Source organism: Rhagoletis zephyria, unplaced genomic scaffold (genome assembly GCF_001687245.7).
Source record: "Rhagoletis zephyria isolate East Lansing unplaced genomic scaffold, Rhagoletis_zephyria_1.1 Rzeph_scaffold_03370, whole genome shotgun sequence".
Classification (NCBI taxonomy): Eukaryota; Metazoa; Arthropoda; class Insecta; order Diptera; family Tephritidae; genus Rhagoletis; species Rhagoletis zephyria.
The window spans coordinates 31,717-47,454 of record NW_016160453.1 but is presented as its reverse complement, the minus strand read 5'-3'; the positions used below and the strand labels follow the sequence as shown (position 1 = coordinate 47,454).

Sequence of the window (15,738 nt, the reverse complement as noted above, 5' to 3'; positions counted from 1 at the left end):
CTTATCTTTTGATGTTTCTCGATTTGTGCATGAATTCATGTACATATGTATCTACATATAGAATAGAAATAATCGCGATATTTATCAGTTGTTCAGGTGCTTTGACTTATTGCGTTTTATTTTGTGCAAATTTAGTTGGAGTGAGATTGAATCCCAATTTTTTTATATTATTTAAGCTAATCACCGTCAAGAATTGATTGGCGGAAGAGGAAATATAATGACTTTTAAGATTATAGACTCGAGTGACTAGATCGATGGTCCCAGTGGATAATGAAGAACAACCACTTGAGGATTATAATCTTGAGGAGGCAGACAGGAACATAGCTATTGAAGATCCGCTCGTTATTGAATTTACAGATGAAATGAGCAATGAAAACGAAAAATATTTCTCAAGGAACCATCATTGGCCTTAAAACAAGTACCCAGGCATAGTAAAATAGCCATGAGCCCAATCACAGATGGAATCCTTCTTCATGCCGTGTGCGAAATACCAGCTTGCAAAAGTCGGGAATGCCAAAAGTGTTTCATGAAAAGATACGATATCGAAGAAGAGACTTAATAACAACAAATCATCTCGAGCATCATGCTCTATAACTCAACGAAGGACAAATCGTAAGTAACAAATTGCATATTTTGATATACATAAGTATTTATTACTACAAAATAATAAAAGTCTTTTGCGGAAAACGCAAGGTGTGGACGGCAGTTGAAGCCCAGGAATGGCTGAAATGCTACTTGGCAAGAAAGGAGGAGTTCCTCCATGAAAAAAAATATCGATAGGTATTGGAAGACATAGTGGCCCAAGGTTTACCGTAAGTTTGAAGTATATTTTTCGATTGTAGAAATATAAACCACAAACAAAAATTATTTAGGATCCGTCGACAACCCCGGTTGCCTTATAGCGCCGACAACCAGCGCAACCCCACCGCTCACAGCCAGCAAGATCTGTACAACCGGCACTAACCTACCGTTCAAACAACTCCAGCAAGATCCCTACTCCCAGTACCCCCCTCCCAACGTCCAGCAGCAGTTCATCTAAAGGCATAAATGTCTGATAACCGCGTAAATCGCGTAAATAAGCCGATTTTCCATGCAAAATATTGGTAATGTCTACGAGGTTTACATGGTTACGCGTTTCGTGAGCTGTCATTGCTATCGGTGTTTCCATACTCAATTGTATAAACAAAAATTTTTCCACGGTAACGGAAAATAAATATTTCCATGTTATAGCTCCCAAAATTGTGCCCAAATTTGCAAACTATAGAAACTAGTGAACCCTCATGGCATTAAAACGCCCAAAATTTTTATTCAAAAACCTAGAAAAGCGCACATCTGCAGTCCAAGACCTTTAGTTCGACCTCTCATATTTAAATTCGAAAGAACGGTGCAACTCTAATGACCTTGACACCGATATTTTAATATTTCATGAAACTTGCGTATAAGTTAAGTAAATACTACGACTATTCAAAATCCTTTTCAAAAGTATTTTCAAACTAAACTATTCTTAAATTTCTTTCGTCTATGTATACCCAACGTGTGATACATATTTCAATTGCCTAATTGCGTTAATTTAAGTTGAGTTGGATTTTTTTAAACAGGTGGCAACTCTCCTAACTAAATTTGACAAATAAGGATTTTCAAACTCATTTCCATTGATGCCCACATTTTAGTAATTCCTCAAACTTAATAAATCATTTTATGGCCACTTTTTAAAAATGTGGCAACCTTCTTCAAATGTTCCTAATGTTCAAACAAAAGTTTTTTCAACATTCTTTAGCTTGACACCCGTTTTCTTCATATTTCAAATAGTTTCCGTGTAAGTTAATTAAATTCGACTTTTTAAACAGGTGGCAACCCCCTTCAAAAGAGGTTTCAACACATATTTTACCTAACTGATGAAATAAGTTGACTTTTATTTTCCAAATATGTGGCAACCCTCGGAATATATTTCAGAAATAAAGCCTTGTCAAACCCAATTCGATTGATACCAATATTTTAATAATTCATTAAAATTCTTAAATAATGTGAATTTAACTTTTTAACGGTTTGAACACTAATGTCCAAACTAAAGATTTCCTAACACTCTTTTGTTTCACATATTTTTATATTTCATTGTGTATAAATTAACTGAAGTCGACCTTTCGAACAGGTGGTAACCCTATTCAAAATATTTACGAACTATTTCTTTCTCAAATTTTTTTCGTCTGCGCTCATATGGTGATACATATTTCTATTACCATATTCCCTTAACTCAAATTGCATTTGATTTTTTAACAGGTGGCAACCCTCCTACAGTTAAGTTAATAAAGAAGGCTTTTCAAACCCATTTCGATTGATGCAATATTTTTATGGATTTTTAATAATTTGAATTAAGTTTTTTTAAAGGTGGCAACTCTTTTGCACTTTTACAGTCCAAAATCTTTAAATTGACACCTCATTTTTGAAAATCGAACGAACGAGCGGATCTGGTGGCATTCTTTATTAAATAATTTGAGTTTAAATTTTTAAACAGCTGGCATTATAAAGGTATATATAGATATGGAAAAAANGGTTAGTATATTTCGTTGGGGGTCGGGGCTCTTACAATTGAAATAAACGATCATGATAAAACACATTTTCACTATTGCCAAGAGATTTGAGAAAAATTAAATTTTCGACCCGTCCTAATATACATGCTGGCAAACTAGATGTTTTAAATGTTATTTAGGTAAAAAAAACATAAACTACGTAAAATATTTCGCCAAAATAATGTAATATTTACAGATGTATGTATGTAAATGTGCCGCATTGGGAGAAAAAGTAAAAAAAAAAAAACATTTCAAAATTAAAATCTTTACATTTGTATGTAAATAGTACCACGGTGAAGGTTAAACAAAATAAAAAAGCACCGCACCCAACACCAAACAGTAACCACGAACATGTTCGTTGTCGCATCGCACTAAATGTGGTGAGTTTCCGCTAGTAAAGTTTTAGCGCAATGCACTAAGCACACACACACACACACACACACACACACACACACACACACACACATACAAACCCATGCGCAAGCGGTGCATTCAAACACCCGCAATGCAATGGGGAAAACTCACCAAAGTGCAGCACTGCCTAGCATTGATAAGCAAAGTGCGCCGCTTTGCCGAAGATCATCAAAGGAATAAACGAAATCGAAGGCGCTGGCGTCGAAGGTTGGTGAATATCGATTCAGTTCTTCGTGGTGGCTCAACGTGAATGGACATAAAAACGGAAAGCGGGCGAGTAAACGCGCATTAAATTACAATTATTTTTTTGTTTTGTGTTTTTGAAAAATAGTGAGAAAAAATATGAAAATAAGTAAGGCAATTACGCAATGTAAGTTATGGTGATAAGTGCTTGTTTACGACGGGGTTATGGTGTTAAATGAAAATGCGTACATATGTATAACGGTGGTTTAGTAACGGGCATAAAGAAAATGATGCGTGTGGTAAAAGCAATTAAGAGATGTGAATATTTTACAGTGTGAGTGTGCCAGGAGTGTTAAAATGCCTAATTGGTTTCCTTAATAGATATTCACTTGAGAACGGAAAATATGGAGCTTGAAATGAAAAAATAAGAAATTAAATGCATCAAAACATTCGGTGCTACAAAAGCGCCGCCATCCGTTCGCGATAAATCGCACAAATAATGAAGGCTACCAAGAGATCGGTGTTTTCTTGGCCCTTTTTCTGAGGATATACGAAAATAGAAATTTTGTCGCCGTACGCAACTTCGTCTGCATCGTCAGAGTCATCGTCACGGCAATTCGCATCGTCTGCTTGTTCGTTTTAATTTTGGCTGTCGCTGTCGTAGTACTCGTTGATGCTTGCTTTACATGTACATATGTATGTATGCTATACGAGTATTTTCGCGATGGTACGTGCGGCCCCATTTCAAATCGCACGCGACCCCTTTTGCCGCGAGCAGTCCTTCAAAAGCTGAGTACGGGGAAAAAGTAAAAACTAAATGCATTTTTGTTGCAAAAAATGCTCCAGTGTGTCGCAAACATTTCTACATGTGCAATTAAAGTTAAACAAGAAACGTAATAAAAGCACTGGAGTAGCGTCTTCCAACAACAATAGCCAGCCTGTGCAGCAAGCCAAAGTGCAATAAGAAGGTGTAAAAATAGTCGCAAGCACACAAATACAATCAACACTTTTTAGCCCTTTTCAAAGTTCATGTACGAGTATGTCCATAAGTGCGGCACGCGAAAGGAAGTAAGCAAAAACAACAACGACGCCGTCGCGTCCAACCGGAAGTTGTTCATACTTGCGTATGTAAGCGTGTTTGTGCTACGCGAAGCAGTTCCGATTCTTGTATCGCCGCAAGAATTGTTGTTGCGTGTTGATGGCAAAGTGAATGACAGCAGTTCCGTTCATGTTAGTAATTTACTTTGCTGTTAATAATATTTGAAATTTCAATGGTAATAATTCATAGTGCTAGTGCCAATAGCATTGTAAAGCGTCAGCAGATTGCTTGTAATTCTCGGAAATTGGGTAACTTATAAATAAAATTGCTGGCGATGGGAATACTAATTTGTGATGAGATGCACTAAAAAATTTTTAATTTCAATAAGCGTCTCTGCGTGTGGAAAGAAAGCCGCTAGTAACTTAAAAAATTAAAATCTTTTATTGCGCGTATAAAGTTTTTAACGGAGAAATATGAAACAAATATATTAGTTAGTTATAAATTGGACAAAAACTGATTGTGCGTGCTCACATGTGATTCAAAAAGAAAAAACGTTTACAAATTAAAAAAAAAAATTTAACTCATTTTATAACATTAAAAATTGTATTCAACAGAAAAATTAATTGAACTCGAATGTATCGCCTGACGTGTAAGAAAGTGCTATCAAATTAATAAATTTTTTTTGATGAAATATTTTGAAATTCCCTATAAGTTCAGTTAAATTTGGCTTGAAAATTTCTAAACTTGCGATTTTTACATATTCAAATTCTTTTAGAATACTGTAGGGCTAATCGCAGGTAGTGTAAAATTTTATTTTCGGGACTCAAAGTGCTTACGATAGCGCCGCCCTTTTTAAAAAGAGAGTGTTAAGCGTTTGTTCTTACTCTGGGGAACTATTATTTTAGGGTCTGAACTGAATTATAACCGAACCCCAATAGGATCACGGTGCATTCCATCTTTTATAGGTACAAGACTAAATTTTCCAAAAATTCAAGTCAGTTATTTAGAGAAGATTAAAGGTTATTTTGCTTTGGCGAAAAATTCTGATCTTTCTTGAAAAATTGGGCCTTATTGCGAATTCTATGTTAACAATTATTCTCAAAAATTATAAAAAAAAAACAAAAATAATTTTTCCTAATGTAGCTATTTTCATTTCGCGTGTTAAATTATGGGAACGACTTATAAGTTGACAACAAGGCTGATTATATATTTACTCTTCCCCCTTGATACGCGATTTTCGTTTTCTGTAATCCCTAGTAAAATGTGCTCCATTTTTGTGTAATATTTTAACCCTCTAACTGCCATATTTTTTCAAAATTGTCAGAAAAAGACCAGTTCTACTAGAAGTTAATGAGTTAAAATGCTCAAAAAAAAAGGGTTCCCAAATTCTACTACAGGTCTACTAAGGCACATCTGAAACATTAAAACTCGCTTTGAAAATAAAATGGCATGTTTTAAAATTTGATTTTTAATCAAAAAGTTTAAATTTTGAGTACTGCAAAAATAATTGTGACGAGAGCTAGAGAAAAATCCGTTCGCACGTATGGATACCAACGTAGAGGCAAAGTTTGGTTGCGAACTTAAAATGGCTGCCCTTCTGAGAAAAAAAAACCTTGACACCGGTTTCACGACGATTTAGCTAATTGTAAAACCATTGAAGCTTCATTAAAACTTAATCACATGGGCGGGGTCTATAAAGCGAAGCCTCCTAATCATATTCGCCGAGCACGATCGACGAAAGGCCTTGACTAGGACGGGACCGTCACGTGGATAACTTTACCTACTAACACACCTCAAAGGATGTACATTAACGACTTAAGCCGTTTTCGTAATCTATCATCCTCCTCCCCAGTGAAAATTTATCTACATACATATGTAGGAATGCAGATCGAAAAGTAAGAAAGACGGTCACCTTAAGGGCGGTGTCCCCGACAATAATTTTTGCTATATTCTTATTAGTTTGTCAAAAGTACGGTTACTAGGAATGCAATATAGTGTTTAAAGAAATCGAGAGATATAAGAATTTCTATAAGCACTCTTCTTTAACCTCTTAGACAGAGTAAGCTATTGGAAAGGTGGACTAGATTCACTGCTCAATTGCGGACCTCTATTATGAATAGCATATACTCTGTTAGAACAAAGCATTTCCTCATCCTCACGGAATGCTCGAAATAGGTCAGGGACATACCTGACTTCCCTTTCGGTCGCGTCGGCATATTTTATGACCCAATTGGTAAAGATATCAGGCTATAGTGCTAGTGCAGAAAACTTCTTTACTTTACCTTTGACTTTCTATAGATATAGGCCAAGTGCCAGTTGAGCGATCTTTGTGCTGGGCAGTACGTCATACAGAGACAGGCAGCTGCACTCTGAAACATTTTGCAGGTATGGTTTGCCGAGTGTCCTTAGCCATATCTTTGCGAGGGATGGACACTCGCACAGGAAATGTTCGAATGGTAATTTCATATTGATCAGACCAGATATAGACCAGCTCTCTCCTACAGTCATCCCCTAGTTGAGATCTAACAGAAGTAGAAGAGAGTGCCTGAATAGCCGCTTGGCTACACGAGAAGATATTCACCTGCGTTCTTGCGGGATATTCTCTTTGATGTACCTTACTGATATATTCAGTGGGCAGCGCTTTAATTTCAGGCGGTAATGCGTCTGAGATAGAACCGTACCGGAACGGTCTTTGCTTCCAGAGACCCATGGTACGCGGTCTGATGGCGCTGTTAGCAGCTGAGTTTTCGATAAAGATATCTATCGGTAATAAATCAAAACGAACGTTCAAAACATCCTTCGGACAGGATCTCATTGCATCTGTTACGCCAGCGGCTGCTGACCTTTGAATTCCGCTAAGCTTTTTATTTATGTAATCCTTAGTAAGGGCTAGCCACCAGACGAGCGCTCCATAAGAGTGTATTCAGTACACAATCCTCGGTTTCAATCCCCATCTGTTGCCATCGTGGCCTTCCTTGTACGCTCTTCAATGCTTGGGTTCCAGTTAAGTTTGGGATCCTTGTCAATACTGTTGCTACTTTGTGTATGGAGTATTATCAACTACACACTTTATGATTACCTGTTCAGCCTTCGCGGCGCTGGGTTTTAAGCATCTTATCCCGCATTTTCTAAAGACTCCAGAAGAACTCTGAAATATACATTAACCACCTAAAATGTTAAGCGCGCATTATCCAAAGGTTTTTCTAGTAGTGATTAGCCTAGCCAACCATCAAAAATAGATGTGATTTCATCTCACAATGACTTGGTACTGTGATAATAATGAAGTTTTGTTGCTTTACCAACGTAAGCTATAACATCTCTCCGCACAGCATTGATGTCAATGCAGTAGGCAGAATCGGACATGGCGAATCTTATCTTAAAGCAGAAACATACGGCGGCGTTGATCCGGANGCAATCCTCGGCTTCAAACCCCATCTGTTGCCTAACATTCTCTTGGCTCCATATAGAGCCATCGTGGCCTTCCTTGTACGCTCTTCAATGCTTGGGTTCCAGTTAAGTTTGGGATTCTTGTCAATACTGTTGCTACTTTGTGTATGGAGTATTATCAACTACACACTTTATGATTACCTGTTCAGCCTTCGCGGCGCTGAAATTTAAGCATCTTATGTCGCATTTTCTAAAGACTCCAGAAGAACTCTCTGAAATATACATTAACCACCTAAAATGTTAAGCGCGCATTATCCAAAGGTTTTTCTAGAAGTGATTAGCCTAGCCAACCTTCAAAAATAGATGTGGTTTCACCTCACAATGACTTCGAACTGTGATAATAATGAAGTTTTGTTGCTTTACCAACGTACGCTATAACATCTCTCCGCACAGCATTGATGTCAATGCAGTAGGCAGAATCGGGCATGGCGAATCTTATCTTAAAGCAGAAACATACGGCGGCGTTGATCCGGATCAACTCGGGAATTAACTGCAGTTGATCCGGATTAAATCCGAGTTAGTCCGGATCAACGCTGCCATCTGTTTAAACTTTTAGTCTCTATCTTCACCTCTCGTTAAAAAGTTTTTCGTAGCTCTGAGCTTAATAGCTGTATAATCTGTGGTTTCGCTTTGATTGTTGAGGCTTCCGGCAGGGTATGAGTATGATGTGTTTTGGAACGAATTTCCGTAATCTCTTGTCAATTTTTTGGCTCAATGGCTTACTAACGATCTCTCGAATATTTACCGAAATGATATATGTATTTCAAGAAACAATTCTAAATACTTCTCAAATTAGTATATTTCTCATCTAATCCCTATTTGAAACTTCGTGCAGTAGCTGTTGTGAAAATCAAAAAGCAGAAATATAAACACTAAAAATTTAGTCACCGATTTAACAGTTCTTTATCGTGCTGAAGTGAAATTTAATTTTTTGCTTAAATTTCATAATCAAAGGAAATGCTAAGATTTCACAGTCCACAGTTATTAAGAAAATTTTATGGATTAGGAAATATGTTGTGAGCATTCATTATATGAGTTTTTTTCCATTTAGTTGGTGCCTAAACAAAAATGATCGTGAAGAAAACTACGACAGAGTATAAATTTGTGAAGTGTAAGAAAATATTTATGCTACTACAGGTGTGAATAATTAAGAAAAATAAGATAAAAATAAAAAGGAAATCACAATAACACAAATCGTGAAGTGTGAAGTAGTGAATTTTGAAAATCACAACTCCCAATAAAGTGAAGGAAACGAACGTTTCGAAAATGTTGCGCTCTAGACGTTCTAAGGAAAAGCCCTCCACTATGCGTTCTGTGAAAAAACAAATCGCTAACGAGAGAATAAAAACTAAAAGACTTCGGTTGCCGCTTTTACTGCGCTATCTGCAGCTAGTGAGCATAAACTTTATATTCCTCACCGCCACACCCACACATGCAGCTACAACTGCACGTACACAACTCATGCACCAACAGCTGCGCAGCCTATCCCCCGCGCAGCTGCTCAGAGAATACTCCGAGACCCTAATGCCGGCCAATACAAGTCGAGCCGATTTTATCGAGTCCAGCATCGACTCTTGGACAGCGCGCACTCTAGTTGCGGCGAAGAAGTTACAGCGGCTCGAACAGCAGCAGCAGCAACAGGCACTGCGTCAGCAACATCGCGCACAAAAGCGCAAGAAGCAGCAGGAGGAGCAGCAGCAGCAGCAAATGCAACAGCAACAGCAACAGCAACAGCAACAGCACTCGCAGCCAAACAAATCACACAAGCATGAAAAATCGCGTAAACAACGCGAACACCACCAAACACAACAACAACGAAAGCAACATAGACAAACACATCATCAAGCAACACGTCGTAAAACCAAAAGTGGTCTGGCCATCGAGAGCAACATAAATAGTAATGAATTTGTTGCGGACAATATTGCGCTGGCAGATGCCACAAATGCTGCAGCAGTCAAGGCAACAACATCGGCATTCGCTGTCAACACAAACAAACGTGGCACGTCGACGCAACAGCAGAAGAAGAAAAATGGCCGTAACGGCAACGGCAACGGCAACGGTGGTGGTGGTGGTGGTGGCGGTGGCAACTACAATGGCGGTAGTCATAATGGACATGGCATCAGAGATGTTGGAGGTGTCGGCGGCGGTCAACGCCAGAAATTGCACAGAAACGGTAAGTTACCCTTTGCGTCGTGCCTCTATGTCAGTACCTAACAAAGTGAACATTTCTAAAGGTTTTTAAATATTTTTAACTAATCGTGAATACTCACATAAATACCTGGTACATACATATGTTTATGGTCTGTTATGGTTGCTGCCAATTTGTGCCGACAACAAGTTAGCCGCACAAGTTTTCCCATAGCAAACAATGGGAAAGACAACAATTGGTCAGTTTGGCAGAACAGTGGGAAAGGAATGATGAAATGGGTGAGGCCAATATTTTGAAAGCTTTTACAGGCAACTCCTATGTTTCGAGGTTCTACTATCGTTATTATCCACTGAAGAAGGCATGGACGAACTTTCAACGTGATGTCTTTGAAAAATGGGTTAGACGTTCTCCTTTTTAACTTAAGGTCGTGGGTACGGCGTTCTGCCATCTGAGTGAATTAACTAGATTAGGCTGCTACTGCGACACTCGTTTACTCCATGACAGGCTTCAGAGAATGGGTTAAGGACTGGTACAGGTGTGGTGATGGTTGCTATATTTTTGAGCGCATACCTTAGGAAATTATCGTAAACCACAAAGTTAGGTTGGCAGGCTATTGTCCAGTTTACAAGCAGATGATGGATAACGGATTTTATCATTTAGCTGCTTTAAACTTTGGTTGACAGTTTTTTTTATCTGGGTACACTGAAAAATTAGAGAACCGCACGACTGATAAACTGACTAGTGAAAGGGAGAGTACAGATTTTTTTCGACAAACTGAGGCTTGCTCTAGGTGCTTCTTCTTCTTATTTGGCGCTGTAACCGCCTAAGCGATTTTTGCCGAGTTCAACAAAGCACGCCAGTCATTTCTCTTCTATGCCAACTAACGCCAATTATAAATGCCAAGTGAATCCAAGACCTTCTCAACTTGGTCTTTCCATCGCAGTAGGGCCACCCTTTTCCTTTGCTACCATCAGCGGGTTCCGAGTTGAATACCTTCAGAGGTGAAGCATCGGAGACATGGCCAATCAAGCGTAGCCGCTTTATTTTACTTCGCTGCACTATTTATATATCGTTGTAAAGTTCATCATTAAATTAATTAAATTAAAGCTCATCGTTCCATCATCTGCGATACTCGTCGTGGCCAGCGTGTAAGGGCCCGTAAATCTTTTCCAAAATATTTCTATCGAATACTCCAAGATCCGCCTCATCGGATGTTGTCATTACCCATACTTCGGCGCCATATACGAACATGGGCATAATGAGTGATATATAGAGTGTGGTTTTCGTACGTCGAAATACGACTTTACTCCTTAATTGCCTACTCAGGCCAAAGTAGCACTTGTTGGCAAGAATTATCGGTGTTAATGCTGGTTAGGTTTATCTGGACCGCGCTTAGCCACACACAGGCCGTTAGGTCCTAAGCGTTGTTAATTGGATTTCGATTTTAAACGTTAAAGTAGACATCAACAATTTTCGCGAATTTCAGTAGTAATTTCAGCTCTACTTTTGAGATGTCTGCTAACTTCTCAAATTTGTGGGCTGCTAAACATTTTAGTCGTGTTTTTGATATTGCGGGACATCGGCATAGAATATGCTGTAAAGTTTCCCTGATCTTTCGCTCACGACACTTCCTGCACCTATCCACGTTGCGTTAGAAAGGATAAGTAAAACTCCACATCGTTTTTGGGATCGTTCACGGTTCCCGGAAGAAGTACTCTGGTGAGTTCTTGCAACGTGGGTGTTCTAAAAAGCTTCACATCCTAGCAATGCGGAAACCGTCGACTTCGAAAGGGAGCTTGCATGCGCATTGCGCGGTAAGAACCTACATCGTAAGATTAAATGTCATTTCGGACTCCTGCCTACACAAAAAAAAAATGGTTCCTTCATTGGTAGCGTTTCGTAGCCGGAACNTTTGTGGGCTGCTAAACATTTTAGTCGTGTTTTTGATATTGCGGGACATCGGCACAGAATATGCTGTAAAGTTTCCCTGATCTTCCGCTCACGACACTTCCTGCACCTATCCACGTTGCGTTAGAAAGGATAAGTAAAACTCCACATCGTTTTTGGGATCGTTCACGGTTCCAGGAAGAAGTACTCTGGTGAGTTCTTGCAACGTGGGTGTTCTAAAAATCTTCACATCCTAGCAATGCAGAAACCGTCGACTTCGAAAGGGAGCTTGCATGCGCATTGCGCGGTAAGAACCTACATCGTAAGATTAAATGTCATTTCGGACTCCTGCCTACACAAAAAAAAAATGGTTCCTTCATTGGTAGCGTTTCGTAGCCGGAACGGCGTAAGCGACATGCAAAAAGCGTATCTTAATAAATTTCTAATTTTTATATCGGCCTACCAGGGTTCTAAAGCCGCTATATGTTTTAATAGGCATTCCAGTTCAGGGTAACATCCATCTGCTCTTAAGGTAGGAAGAGAACTTACAACCCAGTTCATAGACCACTTCACTCTATGCCTTTTTAAATTAAAGCTAAACTCTTCTTTTGATTTACTAATTTCATATAACGCTCTACTGTGCAGAGTTCATCCGCTTTTTATCTCCAACCAAAGTGCATTTTTCCAAACACATTCTTCAATTTATTCTTTTACTTTTTATAAAATTGCATACGTCTTCCGCAACTGTTACAATTCCTTGTTTATTACTCGTTGGTTTTTTGCTTCTCTTTCGTTGGTTTTTTATTTCATTTTTACTTATTCCCACTTTTGTTGTTGTCGGTGTTTTATGGCAATGCAATTCTTACCAGTCGTGCACGCCAAAGATGATATTGTTTATACCGTTGATTGGGGTGGTGTCGGTGGAAGTAAGTATATAGTTGTTGGCAGCATTGCTGCTAAATATGGTGCCTACCTGCCTGCCAGCCAACAACTTCGCGGTAACCAACAAAATGATCGATCGCAGTGAGAAGTGCATACACACGCAATCACATACACTCTCTCATTCCCATTCCCGTTCCCATCACCATTCCAAAGTACAACATATGCTCAGTGACGTGTGAGCGCGTCAAATGTGCGATCGATCTGTCAGTGATCCGCGGCACTGAACTGATGTGCACGCCTCACCAACTAACAGTTCAGTCAGATCGTTGACCAGCACCAAATATGGATCGATTTCCACTTCGCTAGTTAGCTGGTTGAAGTTGAAAGAACTTTCCATGTGAAAGTCTTTGCAGCTTCTGGTGCAACTACTCGTATATACATAAATTCCGGCAGTCAAGTCGGCTAGTTACGAATAAATAGTTACTTACATACAGCTTCTTCTTTTGCCAGGGCAGGAAGAAATTTTTAAAATTGCTAAACGTGCCCAACGTGCTTGCGATGTAGCATGGCGGCCTGGCGGACATAGCATGTGAAGAGCACATAGAAATTGGCTGCATTTCATTAGAATGCATAATTTACGGAAGTGTGGACGGTTGGGTTTCTGAAGTGAAACAAATCAATTTCGCAGTATTAAATTGGCTGGGAAAAATCTATTGCAATTCTAATTTATGAAGCGCTAATTGTTTTTCTTGAGAAGCAACAAATACATATCACCTAAACCGCCGTCCCTTTAGTGGAAAGTAAGCAGGCAAAGTGGCTAAGGTTAAAATGAATGAGAAACCACCCTAGAGAAAGAAGTTCAACGATGTCAAATCACAAGATCTCGGCGGACATTTGAACTCGTTGTTTCGTGAGATAATACATCCTGAGACCATTGTTTTATGCGCTATGTGGCAGATGACTCCGCCAGCCCAAAAACTACACCAAACACTGATTCGTTTTGGGTACATAGTTTCTTCTCGAATGACCCCTGGATTTTCGGTATCCCAAATGCGGCAGTTTTGCTTGTTAACATATCCGTTTAGATATCAACTGCTCGTTGTTCAAGCGGCCAATTGGCACTTATTCGGTCCTAAAAGCGGTCTCTAGGCTTCAGTTCTGTGTCAATTCAATTTTTAGGCGTATAAACATACATATGTAGGTCTTTTGTTGTTAGGTTGACGCGACCTGGTTCACTCGTCGCGCTATGCACCGACCCAGTTTCTTCGAATTTTCGCACCAAAGGGCTGATTGTTGACTCAAATGACCGGTTATGTTGACTGGAAAAAAATACGTAATACGCTAAATGCATCTTGCAGAACGACCATTTTCAAAGTTTGGACCGCTTTTGCGCTTTGTTCAATTGACGAAGTTTGCCAAAGCCTGTAGTACCAATCAATTGAAACAAATTAACTGTGATCAGCGCCTTTCCCATCGAAGCTGATTATTATGCTCCTATCTCGCCTTCTAACAACAAATCCACGACCGGTCGGCCAGATAGGGATAAGTGGATATCAGACGTGATGAGGAAAAAGGGGTCCTTCTACACAAATGAAAAAACGATTCCAGCTGCAAGGAAACGTTGGTAGTAGCGTTTAATTTTTGTCGGCTGCTTAATTACTTTTACTAACCTTATCGGGCTCGGAAAATTTTGTCAAATACTTCTTCTAAGATGGTTTATTTTGGAATGAATTTCCATCGTTCCTTGTTAAGTTTGCTTTAGAGACACGCCGGTTTCAGCGCTGTACGATATTTATATTTCGGCTTTTGCGAGACGACTTCAAGATTTTCGGGATTCTCGGGACTATTTCGGAATTTACAAGAGCACTTGTGGATTTCTGAGACTTCTTTGGGATTTTCGACACTTCGAAATTTTAAGGGTTTTAGGGACTATAGGTTCTAGGGTTCTTTGAGACTACTTCGAGAATTTCGGGACTATTTCGGGATTTACGAAATTACCTCGAAATGTTGGTTATTCAGGCCCCAGAATCATAAAATGTCGAAGTACTCTCAAAAGTCCCAATATTTCCGAATTAGCCCCAAAAATCTCAAAATAGTCCAAATATCCCGAGGTATCCCGAAATAGTTCAAAAAATTCACGAAATCTCGAGGTAGTTTCATAAATCCATAAAATCTTGAAAACCCCGTAATAGTCCCAAAAATCCCGAATTAGTTCAGAAAATCCTGAAAATCCGAAGTCTCGAAAATCCCGAAATAAATTTTTTTTCTTTATTGTTGACGAATGAAGTCACAAATAAAATTTATTTAGGCTTTGCTGCAACTTCCAATTCAGAAATAAATTTGATTTATGGATTTGTGATTTGACTAATTCAAAATCACACAACCCTGTAATTGCGTTATTAGGCATCTCAAAATGTGTACAGCTGAGAATAAAATAGACGGTGAGCATGAATTTCTATTCTCAAGGGATTTCAAGTGAATGAGAGTGAATTCCTATTCTCAAGGCATTTACTCTCAACGTTTACGAGCGCCTTAAGTGAAAAATGGTTTTTCCTTTCTGAGAATTTTCGTATTAAATTTAAAAAAAAAGTAAAAGTCATTTTTCACTTAAGTTGCTTTTGTGAATTGGTTATAATTCATAAAGAAATAAACTTATTTCCCCCCGAGTTTGCAATTGAGAGGACTCCTATTCCATTAAAAGGTCCGCATGTTTGTACAGCCAGTAGAAAATACATATGTAAATACTATGTACATCTATACATACATAAATATGTATGCAAATGCTAATCTACAGCACCATCGGCGTTCGCTTATAAACACTCACAACACATGCTTACCTTTAACGATCATAAATAGCGGGGAAGTCAATTGCCAATAAGCTCTTCTGAAACACTTACGTATGTATATGTAAATATACTTCATAACTCCTTTGTAAAATCAATTTTGTTTTTTTTTTTTTTAATAAATATACTATGCCGATCAAGCGCCGAACAGTGGGCTTTTCAAAGATTCAACAGACTAAAAAAAATCTGAAAAAACTATAGAGCTAGTTTCATGAGATCACTCGATTCTATTGTTTCGATAAATATGCAAAAGTTAAATTGCACTCAAAATATAACGCATATCTTTATTATACTCGTATTTAAGAATACATACCTCTACTTAGTTTT

At 38.7% G+C, this 15,738-nt stretch overlaps 1 protein-coding gene across 1 annotated transcript; it reads left to right on the top strand.

Moving 5' to 3' along the window:
• Nucleotides 1-3,226: 3,226 nt before the first annotated feature.
• LOC108368873 (ras guanine nucleotide exchange factor B-like) lies at nt 3,227-9,823 on the top strand (the record flags this gene model as incomplete). Its single annotated transcript, XM_017623817.1, has 3 exons — nt 3,227-3,351; nt 3,498-4,394; nt 8,702-9,823. A coding segment is annotated over exon 3 (907 nt), but the record flags the coding sequence as incomplete, so codon positions are not given.
• Between the last annotated feature and the right edge of the window lie 5,915 nt (nt 9,824-15,738).